At 43.7% G+C, this 27,218-nt stretch overlaps 1 protein-coding gene and 1 pseudogene across 3 annotated transcripts; both read right to left on the reverse strand.

The window, feature by feature from the left end:
- Nucleotides 1–6,223: 6,223 nt before the first annotated feature.
- Nucleotides 6,224–10,888, reverse strand: LOC133972173 (NLR family CARD domain-containing protein 3-like; annotated as a pseudogene).
- A 1,269-nt stretch (nt 10,889–12,157) lies between these two features.
- On the reverse strand, nt 12,158–27,112 carry LOC133972285 (NACHT, LRR and PYD domains-containing protein 12-like). Of its 3 annotated transcripts, none has more exons than XM_062409652.1 (14): nt 27,059–27,112; nt 25,908–25,939; nt 25,389–25,487; nt 24,956–25,090; nt 24,736–24,855; nt 24,516–24,635; nt 23,866–24,068; nt 21,837–23,637; nt 21,168–21,341; nt 19,415–19,588; nt 17,632–17,805; nt 17,089–17,262; nt 16,535–16,708; nt 12,158–12,953 (listed from the first exon to the last, which is right to left on the reverse strand). In XM_062409652.1, exons 4-14 carry the CDS (start codon nt 25,081–25,083, stop codon nt 12,944–12,946), a joined length of 3,252 nt encoding a protein of 1,083 aa, XP_062265636.1. In that variant the 5' UTR covers nt 25,084–25,090; nt 25,389–25,487; nt 25,908–25,939; nt 27,059–27,112; the 3' UTR covers nt 12,158–12,943. The 3 variants fall into 3 exon arrangements, with proteins under 3 accessions (XP_062265636.1, XP_062265644.1, XP_062265650.1); XM_062409660.1 differs by having other exon boundaries at nt 21,837–23,634; nt 27,059–27,108; XM_062409666.1 differs by lacking the exon at nt 16,535–16,708 and having other exon boundaries at nt 27,059–27,108.
- Nucleotides 27,113–27,218: the final 106 nt, after the last annotated feature.

The raw sequence follows: 27,218 nt of genomic DNA on the forward strand, positions 1-27,218 counted from the left end.
CAAATGAAAAACCCTTCAACTTAAATCCTCCTCATTGATCCAGTTTCTTTTAAAAACTCAAACTTTATATTTTGCTTCCTCAACACTGAACAGATTCTTTAGGTTTAACATTTCCTCAGCTGCTTCTGTAGCTTTTCTCTTTCTCTTTATATTTCTGATGCTCCACACTTTCTTCCCCACATTCAGTGTATCTGCTCTGCAGTGGGATGACTGTAATGATACCAATGCTCATTAAACTGGTTTTGCTCTGTCCACTGTGATGCCATTGCTATTGCCAACATCTCAACTGTATATGCTGTTGGTTTGAAGAGGAAAGAAAAGCCATGTCATGATTCCAGTGAAGTCGGTTGAAGGATGTTTATTGAGCATTAAAGCAGAGACAAATAGAAACAGAACTTTTCTCTCTGAGATGTTTTTCTTCTCGTTACATCTGGTTTGTCACAGAGGAAATGATCCATGTGTTTTACTCATAGACTGAATATAAAGGCTTTGACTGGGATGTGCTGCTGTTATACTGCAGCGCCACCTGTTTGTCAAAAGTAGAAAAGCAATGTGATAGCAATTTTTATATTTTGGCAATGATTGATAGAAGGAAACACTAAGATGTTGCGAAAAATTCCACTCACCAAAGTCTAAGGTTGTGGAAATCCCCTGTGACCTTGGCAAACAGGGAGTTTGCTGCAGCAGATAGACAAAGAGGAGGATTTATATATTTTTTCTTATTATGAAGCACCTCTTTGTATTAGTTCTGGCATGTCTTCTTTTTTCATATTATGTGTTATGTAAGGCCTCTTTGTATACATTTTGGCTTTTGTGAACTTGTGGCCAGTTGTTCCATTTTGAGCACCCGTGCCTGTTGTGTAAACTCTGCAGAGCTTATTATTATAAAGACTCAACAGCAACTCGGGTCTGAGATTTGAATTATCCATCACATTGTTTAGAAAGATGAACAAATGAGTTCCTTTAGATATCAGGGTGTCAATCAAGCTACTGATGTTATATGACTTCCTCACACACAGTATCACCGAACAAAGGGTTCACGGAACGGGGGAATCGTGGGATCTCTGAGATGTTTCACACACTGAGTCACTCCAGGGGTCTGAGACAGAGAGGCCACCCATTTCATATATCAAAGAGGCTGATCGATAACTCTATTATTCTTCAGGAGGAGCTTGAATATGTATAAAAGTGCTGTTTCTCCTTTATGTCTTTGCTCATTGTATAATATCCATCCCGTCATTTGTACTGTGAGCCCATCTAGAGATGTGAATTGAACTTGAGAAAGACAATTGTAATGAATCTGGTTTGTCCTTGACTATTGAGAAATTACCAGCAACCAAGGCTCTGCAGCTGATGCAGAAATCAAAAGTCCAGGGTTTAAGTCCAGAGTTTTGATCTTTTGTATCAAAGACAAAACTCTGATTTTAAACTCAAAGGGATTTCAATGTGTTGAACTTTGTGTTGAACTAAATCAATTTGTGACGTGAATCCAGGAACTTTAATATCATAAACAAACATATACACAGAATGTGGATCTACACACATGGAGACACACTGAGGGACAAAGGTGGAAAATAATAAAGACAAACTTAAACACACTGTATGTGACTCTTTACAGAGGGTTTATATATTCTGCTTTGTTGTGTCATTTCAATAAACACATTCTTCATGTGAATAAACACAATCGGGGCAAGAAGGTTGCTGGTTTGAATCCGGGTCACATGGGGTCTTCCTGTGTGGAGTCTGCATGTTCTCCCCGTGTTTTCTCCAGGTGCTCCGGCTTCATCTCACAAACACATGCAGATTAGGGGTTGTGTAGATTGGAGACTACACACAAGCTGCTGCTGCTTCAGCCTCTGGATCCTCAGGACACAGCTCAGCCTCCGTCCACACACACTGTCCTCTTCACTCTCAGCTTCACACTCACCTCCATCTGTTGAGAGAAGAAGACATCAGTGTTACAGAGACTCACTTCATCAGCTGTGAGTCAGTGATGCAGCTCATCCAGTAGAAAGAGCAGCAGGGACTTCAGTCCTGTTCACAGGTGGAGCAGCTTCCTCTCTGCTTCATGTTCACGTGTTGGAATGAACACGCTAAGAGCTCAGTGTGTGTCCTCTGCATGTCAAAGTGCAGAGTGGACACCTGAGAGGTGGATTTACTGCTGTTACAGGTGAAGTCATGTTTCACTGTGTGTTGATGAACATCTGCTTCTGACAAACTGGGACCAGAGGAGACAGATGGACCTCAGCAGAGGTTCTGCTCTGTATAAAGAGCTCCTGGTTACCATGCTGATGAGGAGAGGCTTCAGTCCCACTGATCTCAGAGCTGTGACAAAGATCCACCTGATCAGTTCTTCACTGATGAAGTGAGAGGACAAACTGTCTCAGATCAGATGAAGACGACACCGTCTCTGTCCCTCGTGTGAGGCTGTCAGCTGTGGTCCAGCTTCACTTCCTGTTCACATGAAAACAACAACAACTGTCGTCTTCACGTCAACTAAATCACATGATCTCAAGCAGCTTGTGGCTCGTCTGATTGGTCGACTGTTGTCTCTCAGTGTTTCTGTCCAATCCTGACGTCTGTCCTCATTATACTCTCACAACTTCACTGAGGAAACACTGAGGCCTGAACTATGAAGACACTTCAACATGTCCAGGAGATCTTTCTGAGATCAACTCAACTGAACCTGACAGACACAGTTAATCAATCAATCAATCAAATTTCATTTGTATAGCCCATATTCACAAATTACAATTCATCTCATAGGGCTTTAACAGGGTGTGACATCCTCTGTCCTTAACCCTCAGCAAGAGTCATGAAAAACTATTAAAAACCCTTTTAACAGGTAAAAATATGTAGAAACCTCAGAGAGAGCCACATGTGAGGGATCCCTCTCCCAGGACGGACAGAAGTGCAATAGATGCCACGTGTAGGAAAACATCATCAATAATCAAAGTCTCTAGCAGCATTGATGAGGGTAGACATCCCGAAGGACAACCCCAACAAGACATGCCAAGCAGTCCCGCTGCAATCACAGTCCATGGTCAGCAACCATCCAGACCACGATCCACCATCCAGACCAGACGCCACTCCAGTCCTCAGTCACCGTCCACCGCCGCCCACCAGGACCCATCACGAGCCACCACCGCGGTCCTGGTCCACCGCCCGTGCCCAATGCCACAGGGTCCGCCACCAGCACCACGATCAGCCCACGTCCGCCAAACTGGATCCACCATTGCGACCTCTGATGCGCGATCCACAAACCGCAATCCATGGTGCGGCCACAGAGGCCCTGGATCTGCGGGTGATAAAGCAAAGGGATTCCGGGGAAGGGGGATAGGGATGAAAAAGAGGAAGGAGAAGCTGGAAAGAGAAGCTCTGTGTGTCATGTGTCATAAAATAGAACAAGTTACGTTCTGGCGCACTAATTAGCTCTAACTATAAGCTTTATCAAAAAGGAAGGTTTTGAGCCTACTCTTAAACGAACAGGTGGTGTCTGCCTCCCGAACTAAAAGTGGGAGATTATTCCACAGCCGAGGGGCTTGATGGCTAAAAGCTCTGGCTCCTACTCTACTTTTAGAGAATTTAGGGACGACAAGTAGGCTTGAATTCTGGGAGCGGAGTGCTCTAGTGGGTACTAATTAATTAGGTATTAACAGCTCTTTAAGGTATAAAGGCGCTATATTATTAAGGGCCTTGAAGGTGAGGAGGAGAATTTTAAATTCTATTCTAGATTTAACTGGAAGCCAGTGTTAACGATGCTAACACAGGAGACATGTGGTCTCTGGTCCTGGTTGTCTTCAGGACACGTGCTGCGGCATTTTGGACAAGCTGTAGAGTCTTTAACGACTTCCTGCTGGAGCCTGATAATGTGAATTACAATAGTCACAATAGTCCAGTCTCGATGTAACAAAGGCGTGGACTAGTTTTTCTGCATCTTTTTGTGAAAGGACATATCTAAGTTTTGAGATATTACGCAGGTGGAAAAAAGCGGTCCTAGAAATTGGTTTTAAGTGACTATTAAAGGACAAATCAGGATCAAAGATCACTCCCAAGTTCCTGACTGCTTCATTGGAAGCAAGGGCAATGTCGTCTAGCGCAGCTATATCAATAGATAATATATCTTTAAGGTGTTTGGGGCCAAGTATTATAACCTCTGTTTTGTCTGAGTTTAATAAGAGAAAATTGCGGGTCATCCAGGTTTTTATGTCCTTGAGACATGTTCGAAGTTTAGTTAATTGATTACTTTGTTCAGGTTTTATTGATAAGTATAACTGGGTGTCTTCCGCAAAGCAGTGGAAATTTACAGAGTGTGTCCTGATAATGTTTCCTAGTGGAAGCATATATAATGAGAATAAAATTGGGCCGAGCACAGAGCCCTGTGGAACACCATGGTTAACTTTGGTGCGCACAGATGACTCATCATTAATTTGCACTAATTGGGAGCGATCAGAAAAATATGATTTAAACCAGTTAAGGGCGGTTCCATTCATGTTAATTAACTGTTTGAGTCTTTGTAATAATATTTGATGGTCAATTGTGTCGAATGCTGCACTGAGATCTAACAGAACGAGGACAGACACAAGTCCCTGATCTGAGGCTATTAAAAGGTCATTAGTGACTTTTACCAAGGCTGTCTCTGTACTGTGATTGGCTCTAAACCCCGACTGAAAGTCTTCATATATATCATTTTCCTGGAGAAACTCACACAGCTGATTGGCTACAACTTTTTCTAAGATTTTAGACATGAAGGGGAGATTAGATATTGGCCTGTAATTGGCTAAAACCTCTGGGTCTAGAGTGGGTTTTTTGAGTAGGGGTTTGATGAGAGCTATTTTAAAAGACTGTGGTACATAACCTGATGATAATGACAGATTGATAATGTTAAGTAACGAACTATCAATTAGGGGCAGAATTTCTTTAAGTAATTTTGTAGGAATGGGATCTAAGATACAGGTTGTTGGTTTAGAACCTGAGATTATTTTTGGTAAACTGATCACAGGTGATCAGAAAGAAGCTGTCTAAGTAATGGGTAGGATTCTCAGCCGTTTCTGAGGTATCTGTTGTTGGGAGGGTATCTGTTGCCTCCAAGGGAGGCAGAGGAGTAGGTAAACATTAGACACTCTGAGCAAGAGAGAGCAGTGGAGCAACAGGGAGAGAGAGAAGACATCGCTGCTATAGAGTTACGAGGTTGAGCTCAGACAGAACACAGAATCACTGAGCACGATAGAGTAAGGGTTGGTATGTGCGAGTGTTTAACTACAGACCGGTGATTTTAGCATCTCGTTAAGTTAACTCAGGTTTTTCCTCATTAAGATCTGAGCGTGCACATAAAAGGGGCGGGGTTAACTGTGTATGACCAATCACAGACATGGACAGTTTGACTGACAGCAGAGCGTCATATTTCACAACCAGGATCAAACTGTTCTACAATAAAAAACAGAGGACAACAAACACATGATCCAGAATAAAAGAAACTCAGTCACAGCTGCTAAATGCAGGAAGAACAGCTGGTAAACATCTGGAACGTGTATTTGTGTAAGTTACAGCGTCCCCTGGTGGCATCTGGTAAAAATATATTACGTGACCGCGACATAATAACGTGTGAACAAGATAAATAACTTGAGGCCACGAGATCTGAATCTGTTGTTTACTAACAAGACAAGTGGAAGAGAAGAAGACACACACTGTCTCACTGACTCTGAGGACACACACTGTCTCACTGAGGACATACACCTTGTCACTGTCTCTGAGGACACACACTGTCTCTGAGGACTCACACATGGACCTGACTCCAGGCAGCTGACTGAGGTCATCTGGTGTTTTGGTGACAGGATGAGTCTGGAGACATTGAGATGTTCTGGGTGGGTTAGAGATCTCTTGAACCAACCAGACGTTGATTTAAACTTCCCTTATCCGTCCCTTTAAGGAGAGTGTGCACCACACAACAGTGTAGAGTCACTGTGGTCAGTGGGCGGAGCTTCTATACGGGTTGATCTCCAACTTAACCTGGAGCAGGTTAGCCGTTCATCAGAAGTTACCATGGTGATTTACCTGGTTAAGAAGTGGACGAACTTCGTAGAATTGAAAAAACTAAACCTGAAGTTAACCTGATAACCACAAATCCTGCTTAGTAGCACAGACCCTGGATCTGTGATACTGACTGTGTTTAGTAAAATACTGTTGAAAGCAGCGTGGACTGACTCCAATAATCTACTGACCTCAGAGTCTCCAGTCGACAGGTTGGACTCTGCTGTAGATCAATCAGCTCCTTCACTCCTGAGTCCTGCAGGTTGTTCAGACTCAGATCCAGTTCTCTCAGATGAGAGGGGTTTGACCTCATAGCTGAAGCCAGAGAAGAACAGCTGATCTCTGACAGACTTCAGCGAATCAACCTGGATAAAGAATAAAACTTAACTGTAAATTAAACTGAGTTCATGTGTGAAAATAACAGACACATATTCATGTCAGCACAGACACATAACATGGAAGATAAATATGAAATCAGACATGTTGGACTAAAAACGAGTCCTGATTCAGTGCAAATATATTATTTAGACCCGGTCTCTGTCCTGCAGATCAGTTTAGGATATCCAGAACTAAACTTATTGTTTAACAAGTAGCTGAATATTTAAAATGTCACAGATTAATTAATGAATGGATTCAAGTTATGTATGAAGAGGAATTATGTTATATTAGAATTAAAAGACATAAATTGTGTATAAATGCTGTTTTATAGATATGAGATCTACAAAAGTCAGTCAGTGAACTGACCTCAGAGTCTCCAGTCGACAGGTTGGACTCTGTAGAAAACCACACAGCTCCTTCACTCCTGAGTCCTGCAATGTGTTGTTACTCAGATCCAGTTCTCTCAGATGAGAGGGGTTTGACCTCAGAGCTGAAGCCAGAGAAGAACAGCTGATCTCTGACAGACTGCAGTAAACCAACCTGGATAAAGAAATATGAATATTAGAATGTGTCCTCCTGTTGTTGTGTATCGTCATCATGTCAACACAGACTCTCAACATGCTGCTGACCTCAGTCCAGTCTGTGACCTGAAGATAAATATCAGATCAGACATGTTGGACCATTGTTTCATTCATCAGCTTCTTCTCTGTGTGTTGGTCACTGATCAGGTTTGTGTATTAAACAATGTTTAAAGTAGGGATGGCTCCTGACACTCACTTCCTGTTTGTTTCTATACTTATCAGCTGTAATGAGAATGTGTCTTATCCGGCTGCAGCAGCCCGAGGATGCTGTCGGCGGGGCTCCGCCTCCAGAGCCTCCCGTTCCTCTGGTGGACTATCCAGAGCTTCGGAGGCTATCTGAGCCTGCGAAGCTCCGGAGAGTTCACTCCACCGGCCCGGCTTTCTCGGCGCCGTCTCCCAGGATAGAGGGTGGAGTTCATTAGCTCGCGAGCTAACGCTAGCCGGGGAGACGGAGCCGGGCCGTCTCTCCCCGGAGCCAGTGAGATGATGGTGGGGGGTGGTCCAAGGCCATGTAGCGAGACTATGACGTATTTTTCGGCTGTAATCCCATTTGAAGAACCCTAGCAAATCGTTTCTGACATAGAGGAACTACAACAAATCGCAGGGTTTTTTTTTTTTTCTAGAGTTTTCTGGACGGTAGACATGCCAGATACCCAAATTGATGTGTAGAAGAACTACAAGTGGAATTTTCATTATATGTCCCCCTTGAATAAATAATGACCCAAAAAGAAAGAAAGTCTGAAAAGTGAATGAGGATTTAAGGACCTAAGAGTCTCCAGTCGACAGCTTGGACTCTCCAGTCCAGAATACAGCAACTTCACTCCTGAATCCTGCAGCTCATTGTAGCTCAGATCCAGTTCTCTCAGATGTGAGGGGTCTGACTTCAGAGCTGAGGCCACAACTTCACAGTGAGTCTCTGAGAGTCGACAACCACCGAGACTGTAATTAAAGAAAAATATCAAATCTGTGAGAATTAAATCAGAAAACACAACATTCATACAAAACATGATCATTTGACCCTCACCCTGGTAAATCCCCTCTTTGTTAAAAATACTTAGAGAGAATCATTTCATATTTGGTACAAGAGTTCTTTCAGAATAACAGAGGAGTTCATTAGATGCAAGTGGTCAAAGGTCAAAGGTCAAGGTCACATAACATGTTCATGGCCTCTTGAACATGATATCTCAAGTCTGTCTTTAGGGCATTTTGACTCAAAGAGAAACTGATAAGATTTCAATGGTCAAAGGTCAGAGGTGACCTCATTATTGTGAAGTTAACATGTCAGGAACCTGGAGGAACGGACACTGCACTGGTTGGTGGTGGAGGACAAATGCAGTGTAGGAACTGTAGTTTGACAAGAAAGAAGAATAAACTTTATTTCCTGTTTCAGTACAGTGATCACATTGGATTTCACTCTCTACATCTGATCTAGTTGTTCTCTTATGTACATGAGTGTATTTGAAGATCGACTCATCTCCACTGATTGAACATGTTATTGATCAAGTCTGGACTCACTGAGCCTTCCTGCAGTTCCTCACAGCTGGGATCAGTCTCAGTCGACCCTGGTCTGATGTGTTGAACGTCTTCAGGTCCAACTCATCCAGAACCTCCTCTGACATCTGCAGCATGTAGGCCAGAGCTGAGCAGTGGATCTCAGAGAGATTCTCATTTGATTTGTTCTCTGACGTCAGGAACTGTTGCATCTGCTGATGAACTGAGTGGTCGTTCATCTCAGTCAGACAGTGGAAGATGTTGATGCTTCTGTCAGGAGAAATGTCATCACTCTGCATTTTCTTCAGGTTGTTTGTGACTCTCTGGAGGATCTCTGGATTGTTCTCTGTCCGACCCAGCAGGCCTCCTAAGACTCTCTGGTTGGACTCCAGACTGAGGCCGTGAAGGAAGCGAACAAACAGGTCCAGATGACCATTTGTACTGGTGAGGGATTTCTTCATGGTTCTCTTCAGGAGGTCATCCAGAGAGAAGGTACTGTCTGTGCCAACATAGGTTCCCAAGAAGCTGTTGAGTTCTTCTGTGTTGTGCGTGTAAAAGTTGAACATGTAGACTGCAGCCAGAAACTCCTGAACACTCAGATGAACAAAGCAGTAGACTGATTTCTGGAAGATCACACACTCTCTTCTGAAGATCTCAGTACAAACTCCTGAGTACACCGAGGCCTCTGTGACATTAAGACCACACCGATCCAGGTCTTCTTGGTAGAACATGATGTTTCCTTCCTCCAGATGTTTAAGTGCCAGCCTCCCCAGCTTCAGGAGAACGTCCCTGTCAGCCTCCGTCAGCTGCTGTGGAGTCGTCTCATGTCCCTCACCGTACTTGTTGTTCTTCCTCTTTGTCTGAACCAGCAGGAAGTGTGAGTACAGGTCAGTCAGGGTCTTGGGCAGCTCTCCTCTCTGGTCTGTGGTCAACATGTGCTCCAGAACTGTAGCACTGATCCAGCAGAAGACTGGGATTTGACACATGATGTGGAGGCTCCTGGACGTCTTGATGTGTGAGATGATTCTGCTGCACAGCTCTTCATCACTGAATCTCCTCCTGAAGTACTCCTCCTTCTGGGCCTCAGTGAAGCCTCGTACTTCTGTGAACCTGTCGACACATGCAGGAGGGATCTGATTGGCCGCCGCAGGTCTGGAGGTTATCCAGACGAGAGCCGAGGGAAGCAGATTCCCCCGGATGAGGTTTGTCAGCAGCATGTTGACTGATGACCTCTGTGTGACCTCAGACACAAGCTTCCTGTGGTTGAAGTCCAGAGAAGGTCTGCTCTCATCCAGGCCGTCAAAGATGAACAAAGGTTTACAGACAGCGAGCGTCTCTGCCGTGAGCTTCTGTAACGCTGGATGGAAAACATGGAGCAGCGTGAGAAGACTGTGCTGCTGGTCCTTCACCAGGTTCAGCTCCCTGAACGAAAGCACAGCCAGCAGATCCACATCCTGGTTCTCTAAACCCTCTGCCCAGTCCAGAGTGAACTTCTGCACCGAGAAGGTTTTTCCAACGCCAGCGACGCCGTTGGTCAGGATGACTCTGATGCTGCTCTGCTGGTCAGTGGAGGCTTTAAAGATGTCCTGGACCTTGATGGGAGTGTCCTGGAGGATCTTCTTCTTGGAAGCCGTCTCAAGCTGCCTCACCTCATGTTGAGTATTAACCTCTTCACTCTGTCCCTCTGTGATGTAGAGCTCAGTGTAGATCCTGTTGAGGAGGGTTCTACTTCCTGTTTCATCGCTTCCTTCAGTCACATGTTCACATCTACTCCTCACACTGAGCTTATGTTCATCTAAAACCACACAACAAACACTGGTTTGTTGTGTGATTGTCTAACACAAAATACTCTGCAAAATTACATTATAAATATAATACTAATATTTCACATGACATGGTTCCTGTAATGTGATGAAATGTCATGATACTAATCCATGTAAACAATAAAGATGCTAACGAGCAGCTCAGAGCAGTGAAACACGTATTTGACTGTGTTCAGCTACACACTGTGTATTTAGCAGATCGCTGCTGAACACAAACACAATGAAGCCGTTAGTGTGGTTATTAATAATGATATGAAGAATTAGAGCAGCTGCGTTAATGAGCTGACAAAGCAACAACACTCTGGAACAATGGAGTCAACACATCGATGCTAATGCTAACAGGAAGAGCTAAGTGACCAACTCAGAGGAAGTGACTTTGAACAGGAAGGAATCTGTGAGTCAGTGTGAAACACGTTCAGTTCACTTCAGGTGTGAAACTGGTTCAAATGAAAGTCTCTGTTAAGCAGTTTGCTGTAGTGAGGTGTAGCAGCTCCTCCCCCTGAGATCCTCCAATCAGCTGAGTGATGAGCTTCACCTGCTGCAGGTGGGTGGGACCACTGCTCCGGGATCTTCTTCTTCTTTCATGGAGGGTGGCACCTGAGGTTCAAGGTGCGTTAGCGCCACCTACTGTGCTGGAGTGTTTGGTCTGCGGAAATACATGAAGACAAATAAAATCCCCTTCAACTTAAATCCTCCTCATTGATCCAGTTTCTTTTAAAAACTCAAACTTTATATTTTGCTTCCTCAACACTGAACAGTTTCTTTAGGTTTAACATTTCCTCAGCTGCTTCTGTAGCTTTTCTCTTTCTCTTTATATTTCTGATGCTCCACACTTTCTTCCCCTGAGCCACATTCACACTGATGGATGATATTAAATGATTGTTGTGTTTAATCCAGTGAGTCCTCATCTTCACCTTGATATGACTCTTTGTTCCCAACTGTTTTAATCATTGTTGTCATTCCTCCCACGTTTTGTTTTATTTCTTATCGATGATCTATTTCCTCCCTCATTGTTTTTCCAGTCAGTCATGATGTTGCTTCTAATTCCTGCTTTAGCTTGGATGTCACTGAAAGCTTCCTCTGTGACTCTCTCCTGTTTTAAAGATGGTTTTGTCCATTTCATTGCCCTCGATGCTCAGTGAGCTGGGATCCACTTGAACCGGACTTCTGTGTGTGATGTCGTCTGAATAGTGTCTGGTGTGTTTCATACAGTGTATCCGCTCTGCAGTGGAATGACTGTAGTGATACCAATGCTCATTAATCTGGTTTAGCTCTGTCCACTGTGATGCCATTGCTATTGCCAACACCTCAATTGTATATACTGTGATCTGCTGTTCTTTCCTTTATTTTTAGATTCAATTATGGGACAACAAGCCCAGTCTTTCCATTCTTTGGCTCCTTTGCTCCATCTCTATACTGGGATCAGAGTATTATGTGTAGTCCTTCACCTTCCCTCCTGCTACAGGAACCCATAGTATCACCAGATTTCAACACACAGAAATACGTGCATCTGAATACACTGGCATTTAATTTCTTAAATTACAACTTGGTTTACAATTGGTTGAAATTGAATTAGTAATTATGGTGCACACACCACAAGGCAATGCATTGCAGTGAAAGCACCAGGATGTTTGTATAGAATCCTTGTGTTTTCTATGAAATTTCGTATTAAGTTTAAAGATGCTCTGCTCTTCATAGACTCTTCTTCATACTGTAAATGTCTCATTCACTTTTCTTCTGCTTGTTTCCATTATGTCAAACTGGTGATTTTGTTCTTTTACCTGCACCAAGGACGAAATGTTTCCACCAGTTTGTTTGAAGAGGAAAGAAAAGCAGAGTCATGATTCCAGTGAAGTCGGTGGAAGGATGTTTATTGAGCATTAAAGCAGAGACAAGTAGAAACAGAACTTTTCTCTCTGAGATGTTTTTCTTCTCGTTACATCTGGTTTGTCACAGAGGAAATGATCCATGTGTTTGACTCATAGACTGAATATAAAGGCTTTGACTGGGATGTGCTACTGTTATATTGCAGCGCCACCTGTGGGTCAAAAGTAGAAAAGCCACCACCGCTCTGCACCTGATGCAGAAATGAAAACGTCCCATTTTTAAGTCCAGAGTTTTGATCTTTTGTGTCAAAGACAAAACTCAGATTTTAAACTCAAAGTGATTTCAATGTGTTGAACTTTGTGTTGAACTAAATCAAATTGTGACGTGAATCCAGGAACTTTAAGATCATAAACAAACATATACACAGAATGTGGTTCTACACACATGGAGACACACTGAGGGACAAAGGTGGACAATAATAAAGACAAACTTAAACACACTGGATGTGACTCTTTATAGAGGGTTTATATATTCTGCTTGTGTTGTGTCATTTCAATAAACACATTCTTCATGTGAATAAACACAATCGGGGCAAGAAGGTTGCTGGTTTGAATCCGGTTCAGATGGGCTCTTCCTGTGTGGAGTCTGCATGTTCTCCCCGTGTTTTCTCCAGGTGCTCCGGCTTCATCTCACAAACACATGCAGATTAGTGGTTGTGTAGATTGGAGACTACACACACGCTGCTGCTGCTTCAGCCTCTGGATCCTCAGGACACAGCTCAGCCTCCGTCCACACACACTGTCCTCTTCACACTCACCTCCACCTGTTGAGAGAAGAAGACATCAGTGTCACAGAGACTCACTTCATCAGCTGTGACTCAGTGATGCAGCTCATCCAGTAGAAAGAGCAGGACGGACTTCAGTCCTGTTCAGTATGGAGGACCATACATGACATAAGTAAAAATAAATAAATGTATAAATAAATACAGAAATAAATAAATAAATGAATAAATAAAAATGGAAATAAATAAATAAATACAGAAATAAATAAATAAATATGTTAATACCAAAAGAAATGTCAAAAGAAATGTCTTAAATATATTTTAACATTTATTTTTTCCCTGATACATTTCCTTTGCATTTGCAGTGTCCTTATGCTAATGAGAAAGGCGGGCCTAACCGCAGTCTCATGCAGGATTGGTCACAGGAGTGTAATGATCCAGCCCTACTACTTCTGCCTTTCAATGCTGGTGTCCAGTAGCTGTTTGCAGCGTTGAGCCAGTTCACACTTAAAATGAACTAGTTCAAGTTCAGAGGGTTAGTTAAGGTTATATTTTATTGGGATGATTTAGCTGTCAGTAGTCCTGACTGTGAGCGTCACGTCTCCTGTTCTACTGAGCACAATGATCGAGCCGAGAGGAGGAGGAAACAGAAACTCCAGCTCGGTACAAACCACCTGCAGCCTCTGCTCTGATCATGAAGACGCTGATCTCTGAGCAGATGTGACCAGAGAAACTCTGTGTTTCCACTGTTTCCACTGTTCCACAGAGTCACTAACTGGCTGTTTCATGGTGAAGAGATCAAGTCTCAGTCACTGCCCGTGTCTCTGAGCGAGTGTGTGACGGAGCGCAGGGGCTGTGTGTGTGTGTGTAGCTCAGTTGACCAATCCTGCTCGAGACTGAGGTTAGGCCCGCCTTTCTCATTAGCATAAGGACACTGAAATGTGGAAATAAATAAATGTGGAAATAAATAAAAGTTGCAATAAAAGTGGAAATAAATAAATAAATGTGGAAATAAGTTTAAGACATTGATTTATTTAATTCTGCATTTATTTCCATATTTATTTATTTATTTCCACATTTATTCCAACTTTTATTTTTCGATTTCAGTGTCCTTATGCTAATGAGAAAGGCGGGCCTAACCTCAGTCTCGAGCAGGATTGGTCAACTGAGCTACACACACACACAGCCCCTGCGCTCCGTCACACACTCGCTCAGAGACACGGGCAGTGACTGAGACTTGAGCTCTTCACCGTGCAACAGCCAGTTAGTGACTCTGTGGAACAGTGGAAACAGTGAAAACACAGAGTTTCTCTGGTCACATCTGCTCAGAGATCAGCGTCTTCATGATCAGAGCAGAGGCGGCAGGTGGTTTGTACCGAGCTGGAGTTTCTGTTTCCTCCTCCTCCTCTCGGCTCGCTCATTGTGCTCAGTACAACACGAGACGTGACGCTCACAGTCAGGACTTCTGACAGCTAAATCATCCCAATAAAAAATAACCTTAACTAACCCTCTGAACTTGAACTAGTTCATTTTAAGTGTGAACTGGCTCAACGCTGCAAACAGCTACTGGACACCAGCATTGAAAGGCAGAAGTAGTAGGGCTGGATCATTACACTCCTGTGACCAATCCTGCATGAGACTGCGGTTAGGCCCGCCTTTCTCATTAGCATAAGGACACTGCAAATGCAAAGGAAATGTATCAGGGAAAAAATAAATGTTAAAATATATTTAAGACATTTCTTTTGACATTTCTTTTGGTATTAACATATTTATTTATTTATTTCTGTATTTATTTATTTATTTCCATTTTTATTTATTCATTTATTTATTTATTTCTGTATTTATTTATACATTTATTTATTTATTTATTTTTACTTATGTCATGTATGGTCCTCCATAGTTCAGAGGTGGAGCAGCTTCCTCTCTGCTTCATGTTAACGTGTTGGAATGAACACGCTAAGAGCTCAGTGTGTGTCCTCTGCATGTCAAAGTGCAGAGTGGACACCTGAGAGGTGGATTTACTGCTGTTACAGGTGAAGCCATGTTTCACTGTGTGTTGATGAACATCTGCTTCTGACAAACTGGGACCAGAGGAGACAGATGGACCTCAGCAGAGGTTCTGCTCTGTATAAAGAGCTCCTGGTTACCATGCTGATGAGGAGAGGCGTCAGTCCCACTGATCTCAGAGCTGTGACAAAGATCCACCAGATCAGTTCTTCACTGATGAAGTGAGAGGACAAACTGTCTCAGATCAGATGAAGACGACACCGTCTCTGTCCCTCGTGTGAGGCTGTCAGCTGTGGTCCAGCTTCACTTCCTGTTCACATGAAAACAACAACAACTGTCGTCTTCACGTCAACTCAGTCACATGATCCCAAGCAGCTTGGGGCTCGTCTGATTGGCCGACTGTTGTCTCTCTGTGTCTCTGTCCAATCCTGACGTCTGTCCTCATTGTCCTCTCACAGCTTCACTGAGGAAACACTGAGGCCTGAACTATGAAGACACTTCAACATGTCCAGGAGATCTTTCTGAGATCAGCTCAACTGAACCTGACAGACACAGTCAGGCTAAGTGGTCACATGACGCTGGTTATCAACTCGTTAAGTTAACTCAGGGTTTCCTCATCGAGATCTGATCGTGCACATAAAAGGGGCGGGGTCTACTGTGTGTGACCAATCACAGACATGGACAGTTTTACTGACAGCTGAGCCTCATATTTCACAACCAGGATCAAACTGTTCTATAATAAAAATCAGGAGAACAAACACATGATCCAGAATAAATGAAACTCAGTCACAGCTGCTAAATGCAGGAAGAACAGCTGGTAAAACATCTGGATCATGTCAATGTGTAAGTTACAGCGCCCCCTGGTGGCATCTGGTAAAAATATATCACTTGACCACGACATAATAATGTACGTGAACGAGATAAATAACTCAAGGCCACAAGATCTGAATCTGTTGTTTACTAACAAGACGAGTGGAAGAGAAGAAGACACACACTGTCTCTGAGGACACACACTGTCTCACTGTCTCTGAAGACACACACTGTCTCACTGACTCCGAGGACAAACACTGTCTCTAAGGACACACATTGTCTCACTGTCTCTGAGGAAACACACTGTCTCACTGTCTCTGAGGACACACACTGTCTCACTGACTCTGAGGACACCAATAACTCACTGACTCTGAGGACACACACTGTCTCTGAGGAGGTAATTTGGTCTTTTGGGGACAGGATGAGTCTGGAGAGATTAAGATGTTCTGGGTGAGTTAGAGATAAACTGAACCAACCAGACGTTGATTTAAACTTCCCTTATCCGTCCCTTTAAGGAGAGTGTGCACTACACAACAGTGTAGAGTCACTGTGGTCAGTGGGCGGAGCTTCTATACGGGTTGATCTCCAACTTAACCTGGAGCAGGTTAGCCGTTCAGCAGAAGTTACCATGGTGATTTATCTCGTTAAGAAGTGGACGAGCTTCGTAGGACTGAAAAACTAAACCTGAGGTTAACCTGATAACCACAAATCCTGCTTGGTAGCACAGACCCTGGATCTGTGATCCTGACTGTGTTTAGTAAAATACTGATGAAAGCAGCGTGGACTGACTCCAACCATCTACTGACCTCAGAGTCTTCAGTCGACAGGTTGGACTCTGCTGTAGATCAAGCAGCTCCTTCACTCCTGAGTCCTGCAGGTTGTTTAGTCTCAGATCCAGTTCTCTCAGATGAGAGGGGTTTGACCTCAGAGCTGAAGCCAGAGAAGAACAGCTGATCTCTGTCAGTCTGCAGCTCCTCAACCTGGATAAAGAATAAAACTTAACTGTAAATCAAACTGAGTTCATGTGTGAAAATAACAGACACATATTCATGTGAGCACAGAGTCATAACATGGAAGATAAATATGAAATCAGAAATGTTGGACTAAAAACGAGTCCTGATTCAGTACAAATAGATTATTTGGACCCGGTCTCTGTCCTGCAGATCCGTTTAGGAACTCCAGAACTAAACTCAGTGTTTTAACAAGTAGCTGAATATTTAAAATGTCACAGATTAATTAATGAATGGATTCAAGTTATGTATGAAGAAGAATTATGTTTAATTAGAACTAAATGAGATAAATTGTGTATAAATGCTGTTTTATAGATATGAGATCTACAAAAGTCAGTCAGTGAACTGACCTCAGAGTCTCCAGTCGACAGGTCAAACTCTGTAGAAAACCACACAGCTCCTTCACTCCTGAGTCCTGCAGGTTGTTTTCACTCAGATCCAGTTCTCTCAGATGTGAGGGGTTTGACCTCAGAGCTGAAGCCAGAGAAGAACAGCTGATCTCTGACAGACTGCAGCTCATCAACCTGGATAAAGAATAAAACTTAACTGTAAATTAAACTGAGTTCATGTGTGAAAAGAACAGACACACATTCATGTGAGTACAGACTCATAACATGGAAGATAAATATGAAATCAGACATGTTGGACTAAAAACAAGTCCTGATTCAGTACAAATAGATAATTTGGGCCCGGTCTCTGTCCTGCAGATCAGTTTAGGAAATCCAGAACTAAACTCAGTGTTTTAACAAGTAGCTGAATAATTAAAATGTCACAGATTAATTAAGGAATAGATTCATGTTATGTATGATGAGGAATTATGTTAAATTAGAATTCAATGAGATAAATGCTGTTTTATAGATCTGAGATCTACAAAAGTCAGTCAGTGAACTGACCTCAGGGTCTCCAGTCGACAGGTTGGACTCTGTAGAAAACCACACAGCTCCTTCACTCCTGAGTCCTGCAGGTTGTTGTTACTCAGATCCAGTTCTCTCAGATGAGAGGGGTTTGAACTCAGAGCTGAAGCCAGAGAAGAACAGCTGATCTCTGTCAGTCTGCAGCCCTCCAACCTGGATAAAGAAATATGAATATTTATATATCCAGGTTCAGTTATACAACCTGGATAAAGAATAAAACTTAACTGTAAATTAAACTGAGTTCATGTGTGAAAATAAAGGACTTTGACTAAACATCACTGTCTCTGTTTTCAGACCTGAAGTCTGAGTCAAGTTGTTCTGGACATTTTCAGGAACTTTTCCTGCAGCCTTCTAATAAAGTTTCTGAGTGAGTCCATGTGAGAATAGAGCAGGTGAATGTCCAGAGGATTCACAGAGAGCGAGTGGACGTGTTGAGGACACAAACACGTTACAGACGTGAAACTGGAAGAACACAAATATCTCAGGATGAAGAAGAGGAGCCGTACACGTAGAAGACTAAGACGTCAACTTTGAAACACAAGGAGATTCCAGAGCTATTGGTGATGAGGGCCGAGGCCGGTGTGGATGAGCTGTAAACAACAACACTGATCTTTCCACAGCAGGATTTATACGTCATGTCCCGCCTCCTGCTGCTCTACAGGCTCCGCCTCCTGCTGCTCTGCACGTTCTTCATATGTGAAAGTCAAAGTCCAGAAAATATGCAGACACTATTTTACAGAGTTCCTGACTGAAAACAGATTGAAAGTCCTTGTGTCCTCGGGGCTCAGTTGTTTGTAATATGTAACTTCACCACTAGATGTCTCTAAATATCTAGCTGGACATGTTCAGGAGTCGTACACGTGAACAAGTGGACTACGTTCACATGTACGACACCTGGAGACGTCACTAACTCCTTCACAGTGAACCTGTAACTTAACCTAACTTAACGTAACCATGGTTATCATCGAGATATGTGTTTTGGCTCCGCCCCTCATCTGAATGTTCCCACATGTTCCTGTTGCTGTGAACGAGTCGGACCCGGACAATCTCCTGCTGCTGCTTCAGCTCCAGAAAATGTCGGACCCACTTGTCAGAACATGTTCCACAGTTGATGTGTGAAAGGGCGAGCAGTTCTATGATCATGTTTTCTTGAAGTGGAGATGATCTGAGCAGCAGTTGGACCAGTTGAAAGTGGTGCAGGGAGCCTGAGGAACACGTCAGTACAGGGCGGGACAGAGATCTAGTGGTGAAGAGATAAAGGCATGGACAACCCTGTGTAAGTCCTGAAACCAGAGGAAGGGTTTCATGTTGGAAATGAACCCAAAGTGGAAGAAACACTTGATTCCTTTTATTTTAAAAATAAAAGGAATCAAATGTAATCAACTTGGACTCTGGACCCTGAGTCCAGTCCCAGAACACCACCGAGCACGCTGTCATGTGGTCAGTCCACAGGACCACCGGGACAAGTCCTGGTTGGCTTCCACAGAAACATTACATGTACACATTGTCCAGCATTGGATTGTTTCTCTGTCAGTAAAACTTCAGTCACATTGAGCCTGACTCGGTCCTCAGCGCTTATTCTACTAACATCTCTCAGCTCAGTATCAGTGTTCACTGTTAGGAACACATGTTCTGACCTTTGACCTTAAAGCTCCAGTGTGGAGGATTCAGGTCAAAGGATCATCTGCAAGACGGCACTTCACCACTAGATGTCACTACATTCAACACACTGAACCTTTAACATTAAAACATGATATCTGACCTCAGAGTCTCCAGTCCACAGGTTGGACTCTGTAGAAATCCACACAGCTCCTTCACTCCTGAGTCCTGCAGGTTGTTTCCTCTCAGATCCAGTTCTCTCAGATGAGACGGGTTTGACCTCAGAGCTGAAGCCAGAGAAGAACAGCTGATCTCTGACAGACTGCAGTTCTCCAACCTGGATAAAGAAATATGAATATTAGAATGTGTCCTCCTGTTGTTGTGGATCGTCATCATGTCAACACAGACTCTCAACATGCTGCTGACCTCAGTCCAGTCTATGACCTGAAGATAAATATCAGATCAGACATGTTACCATTGTTTCATTCATCAGCTTCTTCTCTGTGTGTTGGTCACTGAGCAGGTTTGTGTAATTAAACACTGTTTAAAGTAGGGATGGCTCCTGACAGTCACTTCCTGTTTGTTTCAATTCTTATCAACTGTCCAACGTGTTTCAATAAGAATGTGTCTTTGTGACGGGGTCTCTCTTAAGAGTTCAAAAGAGTGTGAAAACACAGGCGTAGTCAAAAAATGTTGTTTCCAATTTATTTTCAGCCGGCTCTCCAAGGTGCTCTCGTGGACATTTACAAAAATACTCAAAAACAAAATACTTTTAAAACAAATTGACAGGAAAACCTCTTGTCCCATGCTCTCTTGAGCTCTGATGTTACCTTCTCTGTAACTGCATTCAGACTCCCCCTCAAGGGCTTTGAGCTGCCCATTTACTAGTTAACTAGTGCTTGGGAGAGGCGGTGGACTAGTGAGAGAAAAATTGGACTATGGGCAGAAAATCAGGCTGGATGGTCTCTGGTTCGACTCCACGGAGTGACAACCAAAAAAACATACCTGGATTGACAACACCTGGATCTGTCCAAAAAAGTCCAAGAGGACTCTCCCTACCCCAACTGTATAAATGCCCCTGAGCAAGGCATCTTACTCCCCCAATATCTGCTCCCTGGGCGCCGTGCATGGCTGCCCACTGCTCTGTGTGTCCTCCTGTGTTCACCAGCAGAGGAAAAATTTCCCCCCATTTGCACCACAGTGTGTCTGTGCATGTGTGTGGGATTAATAAATGTATCTTATCTTATCGTATCTCTTATCTGGAACAAAAATTAAGGGTTTACAATGACCTCTTTACATGTCACCAAATAAATCATCTTTAAACAAATCACATGACTAACCCTAACCCTAATCCAAATGGTATCAACCAGTACAACTCTTATTAATCATCTTTAAAAAAAAAAAAAAACTGAAGCTTTTTAACCAAACAGGAAGTTGTGTCCGGTTTGTTCTGCCCAGCTTTAGGCTGACGGCGCGCTGATCCACTGAGCCGTCTCTAACTGCTGGTAAGTGACTGTGTGTGTGTGTGTGTGTAAGCCAGATGCGGAGCTGATGCGTGTGCACCCTCAGTAGCCCCACAGATAAACAGATTAGATGATGGTTAGATAGTGATAGCGTGTGTGTGAAGACCGCTGGCGGTCAGTGACGGAGCCGCTCACAGTCTTATTTTGAAAACCTGAGGAGGACGAGTGCTCGGCCTCAGTCCACATGTTATATATACTATATTTACTGACACATTCTTAGTGATCAGGAGCAGGTGAGTGCAGGTGAATGGAGTTGATGAGGTGGACGTGACTGACAGGCTGGGTGAGGGACAGATGACTGAGGGACAGTGAGCAGAGCAGAACTGAGACAATTTAAATAAATATTGACCCAATAAGAAAGAAAGTCTGAAAAGTGAAGAAGGATTTAAGGACCTCAGAGTCTCCAGTCGACAGTTTGGACTCTCCAGTCCAGAACACAGCAGCTTCACTCCTGAGTCCCGCAGAATGTTGTGACTCAGATCCAGTTCTCTCAGATGTGATTGGTCTGACTTCAGAGCTGAGGCCACGACTTCACAGTGAGTCTCTGAGAGTACACAACCACCGAGTCTGTAATTAAAGAAAATATCAAAATTGTGAGAATTAAATCAGAAAACACAACATTCATACAAAACGTGAGCAGCCCTGGTAAATCCACTTTTGTTGAAAATGCCTTGAGAGAATCCTTTCAGATTTGGTACAATCATTCATTCAGACTAACAGAGGAACTTATTAGTAGTTTGACAAGAAAGAAGAATAAACTTTATTTCATATTTCAGTTTAAAGGAACCGTCAGTGATTCTCATCCAAAACACTTATTCAGTGATCGTATTCTCACACTGTGTTAGCTACACACACACACACAAGCACACACAAGCTGGAGAACCGAGAGAAAACCCTGCAGACACCAGGAGAACCTCCTCCTCACAGAAAGGCTGTACTAACAGTGTTGACCACTGCAACACCATGCTGCCCAAAACAATGAGGATCATTTAACACTGAGTGTATTTGAAGAACAACTCATCTCCACTGATTGAACATGTTATTGATCATGTCTGGACTCACAGAGCCTTCCTGCAGTTCCTCACAGCTGGGATCAGTCTCTGTTGACCCTCGTATGATGTGTTGAACTTCTTCAGGTCCAGCTCATCCAGTACCTCCTCTGACATCTGCAGCATGTAGGCCAGAGCTGAGCAGTGAATCTCAGAGAGTTTCTCCTTTGATTTGTTCTCTGACGTCAGGAACTGTATCATCTGCTGATGAACTGAGTGGTCGTTCATCTCAGTCAGACAGTGGAAGATGTTGATGCTTCTGTCAGGAGAAATGTCATCACTCTTCATCTTCTTCAGGTTGTTGATGACTCTCTGGAGGATCTCTGGATTGTTCTCTGTCCGACCCAGCAGGCCTCCTAAGACTCTCTGGTTGGACTCCAGACTGAGGCCGTGAAGGAAGCGAACAAACAGGTCCAGATGACCATTTGTACTGGTGAGGGATTTCTTCATTATTCTCTTCAGGAGGTCATTCAGGGAGAAGATACTGTCTGTGTTCTTATATGTTCCCAAGAAGTTGTTGAGTTCTTCTGTGTTCCTCTTGGTGTAACAGTGGAACATGTAGACAGCAGCCAGGAACTCCTGAACGCTCAGATGAATAAAGCAGTAGACTGATTTCTTGAAGATCACACACTCTCTTCTGAAGATCTCAGTACAAACTCCTGAGTACACCGAGGCCTCTGTGACATTAAGACCACACCGCTCCAGGTCTTCTTGGTAGAACATGATGTTTCCTTCCTCCAGATGTTTAAGTGCCAGCCTCCCCAGCTTCAGGAGAACGTCCCTGTCAGCCCTCGTCAGCTGCTGTGGAGTCGTCTCATGTCCCTCACCGTACTTGTTGTTTTTTCTCTTTGTCTGAACCAGCAGGAAGTGTGAGTACAGGTCAGTCAGGGTCTTGGGCAGCTCTCCTCTCTGGTCTGTGGTCAACATGTGCTCCAGAACTGTAGCACTGATCCAGCAGAAGACAGGGATTTGACACATGATGTGGAGGCTCCTGGACGTCTTGATGTGTGAGATGATTCTGCTACACAGCTCTTCATCACTGAATCTCCTCCTGAAGTACTCCTCCTTCTGGGCGTCAGTGAAGCCTCGTACTTCTGTGACCCTGTCAACACATGCAGGAGGGATCTGATTGGCCGCCGCAGGTCTGGAGGTTATCCAGACGAGAGCCGAGGGAAGCAGATTCCCCCGGATGAGGTTTGTCAGCAGCACGTTGACTGATGACCTCTGTGTGACCTCAGACACAAGCTCCCTGTGGGTGAAGTCCAGAGAAGGTCTGCTTTCATCCAGGCCGTCAAAGATGAACAAAGGTTTACAGACAGCGAGCGTCTCTGCAGTGAGCTTCTGTAACGCTGGATGGAAAACATGGAGCAGCGTGAGAAGACTGTGCTGCTGGTCCTTCACCAGGTTCAGCTCCCTGAACGAAAGCACAGCCAGCAGACCCACATCCTGGTTCTCTAAACCCTCTGCCCAGTCCAGAGTGAACTTCTGCACCGAGAAGGTTTTTCCAACGCCAGCGACGCCGTTGGTCAGGACGACTCTGATGCTGCTCTGCTGGTCAGTGGAGGCTTTAAAGATGTCGTGGACCTTGATGGGAGTGTCCTGGAGGATCTTCATCTTGGAAGCCGTCTCAAGCTGCCTCACCTCATGTTGAGTATTAACCTCTTCACTCTGTCCCTCTGTGATGTAGAGCTCAGTGTAGATCCTGTTGAGGAGGGTTCTACTTCCTGTTTCATCACTTCCTTCAGTCACATGTTCACATCTCCTCCACAGACTGAGCTTATGTTCATCTACAACCTCCTGCAGACCACGATCTGCTGAAAGACAAGAAACAATGTGAGAGACAGAGAATCTGAGAATCTGCTGATTGTTTTCATCAGATACAGAAAAACTACAGAAAATAAAAGCTTTTTAACTTTGTGCTTTTCTAACGATGTTAAATGTTGATGCTGTATGAAGGAACAAAATAAAACCACATGTGCTGTTGTCAGAAGTGAAGACATCAGCAGACACATGTACAGTGCTGCTCTGACCGGCTGTCTGACCTCCAGCTCCTGTTCTGGATCTTTTTCCACACTGGGGACAGGAGGAGTCTCCTGAAGAGCCAGACTGGTCCCAGTATGAGGTGATGCACTGTCTGCAGAACCAGTGTCCACAGCTGGTGGAGACCGGATCCTTCAGGACGTCCTGACACGAAGCACAGCAGGACGACTGCTCCTCCTCAGAAACATGACTCCTCTTCCTCTTCCTGTGAAGACATTTCCTGATAACTCACATGTCACAGTCACAGGTTGTCATTACTTCTGTCAAGGAGGTTTTGTTTTCACCCAGTATGTTTGTGTGTTGGTTGGTTCGTTAGTGGGATTATAAAAAACAACCGATTACCAGTGAACTGGATGGAAGGCTGTGGTCTGTGAACCAGAGGGGGGGGGGGGTCCTCTTTCACAGACATGCTCAGAGGACTGATGTTTACCAGTGTGTGGAATTTGGTGCAGATCCAAATCAAAATGAGTCTCTAGTGGATTTCAAAGTGGTTTCATAAGGAGCGTGTTGGTTCTTGGTGGAGGTCTGAGCTCTTTGAGTGATTCTGAGAGATTAGTCACCAACTTCAATGAAGCTGTGTCCTAATGCAGGGGCCACACTAGAGGAAACTAGATCCTCTTCAGAGCAGGTCCCAGTAGAAACTGTCTCTTACTTTGTGTGTGAGGGTCCAGGTTCATTACTGAAGAATGGAGGCTCATGTCTGGACCAGTCACTCTTCAGAGACAGACAGCTGGACCCTGGAGACTCTGCTCTCAGTCTGTGGTCCTGACCTCTGCAAACACAAACATGTTTTTATTCAGAACACATCATTCACTGGTTCCTTCTCTGAGGATTCAGTTTGGAGCTTCACATGTTTGTAGCAGGTCTCTTACTCTGTGTGTGAGGGTCCAGGTTCATTACTGAAGAATGGAGGCTCATGTCTGGACCAGTCACTCTTCAGAGACAGACAGCTGGACCCTGGAGACTCTGCTCTCAGTCTGTGGTCCTGACCTCTGCAAACACAAACATGTTTTTATTCAGAACACATCATTCACTGGTTCCTTCTCTGAGGATTCAGTTTGGAGCTTCACATGTTTGTAGCAGGTCTCTTACTCTGTGTGTGAGGGTCCAGGTTCATTACTGAAGAATGGAGGCTCATGTCTGGACCAGTCACTCTTCAGAGACAGACAGCTGGACCCTGGAGACTCTGCTCTGTCCTCTTCCTCCTCATAACCACTCATCTTCAGTCTGAGAGGAAAACATTGTGAGCTCAAACACACACAATGAACCAGGTAGTAAACTCAGTGTTTCTTCAAATAGAACAAACGCTCCTACACTGTGTCCCTGTTGTCACGGTAACCTGAGACAGTTGTAGGTTTAATGTGTTGGACTCAGCCAATCACAGCGTCGAGTCAAACTGTTGATTGACTAACAGAAGATCATACTGAATCTTCTTTTCTCTCAAGTCCACGTGTAGAAAACTGACCCAGAGTCTGTGACACTAAAATAATATGAATGAATAATATAAATGTAGCTGATCACTCACCAGCCTCAGACTTCACGTCTCCTCCGTCTGCTCCTTGAAGTTAGAACGAGTCTGAACACTTTCACTTTCACTGGAGGCTCCTCCCCCTCTCTGAAGTTACTGGAAATCACATGACTCTGGGTGTGACTCATAGACTGTTTATATAACTGACTGTGTGACTGTGTGTATGTGTGTGTGTGTTTGTGTGTGTGTGTGTGTGTGTGACAGTCTGTGTGTTTGTGTAAAAATTCAAACTGCGTATTGTAATTTAACTCATGAAATATCTTTTAGAGACAATAATTATTAATAAATAATATAAACAAAGTTTCTGTTCATTATTATAGAAACAAGTAGATAGTACTTGTAGATGTAGTTAGAACAATCAATCAATCAATACAATTTTATTTGTATATAATATTAACATTAATATAATGTAACTGAACTCATGAAATATATTTTACAGATAATAATAATAATTAATAATCTGTGGTGTATGAAGTACTTGAAAGCCACACTTGAGTAAAAGTACAGATATCTTACCTGAAAGTGATTCAGGTAAAAGTTAAAGTCACCTGTAAGAAAAAGACTTGAGTCAAAATCTTCAAAGTCGCTCATATTAAATGTACTTAAGTATCAAAAGTAAAAGTACAAAAAAAAAAAAAAAATGCAAAGTGCTTTTTATAGACTATACAGACACAAAACAAGCCAAAACTGTTCTCTTCAGGTTTTATTTCAACTGACTGAAAAACAGAAATATACATATACTGTATAATTTTACACATTTTGAGCCCCAGATGCTGAGGTTCAAAAAGTAATGGACTAGTGCATCTGAACTTCAGGGACAACAAAGAACCAACACAACAGAATAAACAAGGGCCTAAGAACACTAATAGACCAAAGTATAACCACTACACAATTCTGTAAATATCACTAAACATGGACCTTTCACTTTCTAATCAGGAGCAGGAGTGATACACAAAGCCCCTTATGATAACTCAGCTAAAGGAAACAAGTTCTAGGCACACTAATAGTATAGTTTATCTTTTGTTAACAACCTACACTGTGCTATGAGAAAACTCTCTGGACACAGTGTAGATCTGCTGCCACATTTCAGACAGAATAATAAAGAGTGAACCGAGCTCCTGCAGGAGCACCTGGATCATTCTAAAGGGAATAAATGGATGACGAATATGCTGGTGTTGATTAAGTTCCTGCCCTTTGTACACACGTAGCTACTCCCTATTGGATGGTTTAGGGAGATCCCCGGAGTCGGTCACGCCCCTGACGGAGCGCCGAGAAGACGATCAAACTGGACTATACAGGAAGTAAAACTCGTAACAAAGATTCTGCAGGTGGACCTAAGGGAGGGATCATTTCCGGAAAAGCCCACTCGACCCCGGTCGACCAATGCAGCCCGACCATCTATGAGCCCGACCAACCTCCGTAGGGCATCGCGCTGCCCACCCCCCCCCCCCCCCTCCCCCCCTCCCCGACGGCAAACACGCAGTGGGGCCTCCGCGTCTCCCGAGGCAGAGGGCACGCGAGAGAGCGAGCGAGCGAGAGAGAGTGCACCAACCTCCGCTGCTCAAGTAACGAGTCAGTTTTGAGAATATAAGAAGTAGAAAGTACTGAAATTTGTACTTCGTTACTTCCCACCTCTGTAAATAATATAAATGTAGCTGAACACTCACCAGCCTCAGACTTCTCCTCCTCCGTCTGCTTCCTGTAGTTAGAACGAGTCTGACACTGGCTCCTCCTCCTCGGCAGTTACAGGAAATCACATTAATCTGGGTATGACTGTGTGTGCGTGTGTTAAATTCAAACTGCGTATTGTAACTTTGCTCATGAAAT

Source organism: Platichthys flesus, chromosome 2 (genome assembly GCF_949316205.1).
Source record: "Platichthys flesus chromosome 2, fPlaFle2.1, whole genome shotgun sequence".
Taxonomy (NCBI): Eukaryota; Metazoa; Chordata; class Actinopteri; order Pleuronectiformes; family Pleuronectidae; genus Platichthys; species Platichthys flesus.

Excerpts from the sequence above, each read along its gene's own strand:
- LOC133972285 (XM_062409652.1), bottom strand. The coding sequence starts at position 25,083 with ATGAGTGGTTATGAGGAGGAAGAGGACAGAGCAGAGTCTCCAGGGTCC. Across the intron at positions 19,589-21,167 it reads TGTCGACTGGAGACTCTGAG|GTTGGAGAACTGCAGTCTGT; the intron begins GTCCTTAAATCC and ends TTCTTTATCCAG. Across the intron at positions 17,263-17,631 it reads TGTCGACTGGAGACCCTGAG|GTTGATGAGCTGCAGTCTGT; the intron begins GTCAGTTCACTG and ends TTCTTTATCCAG.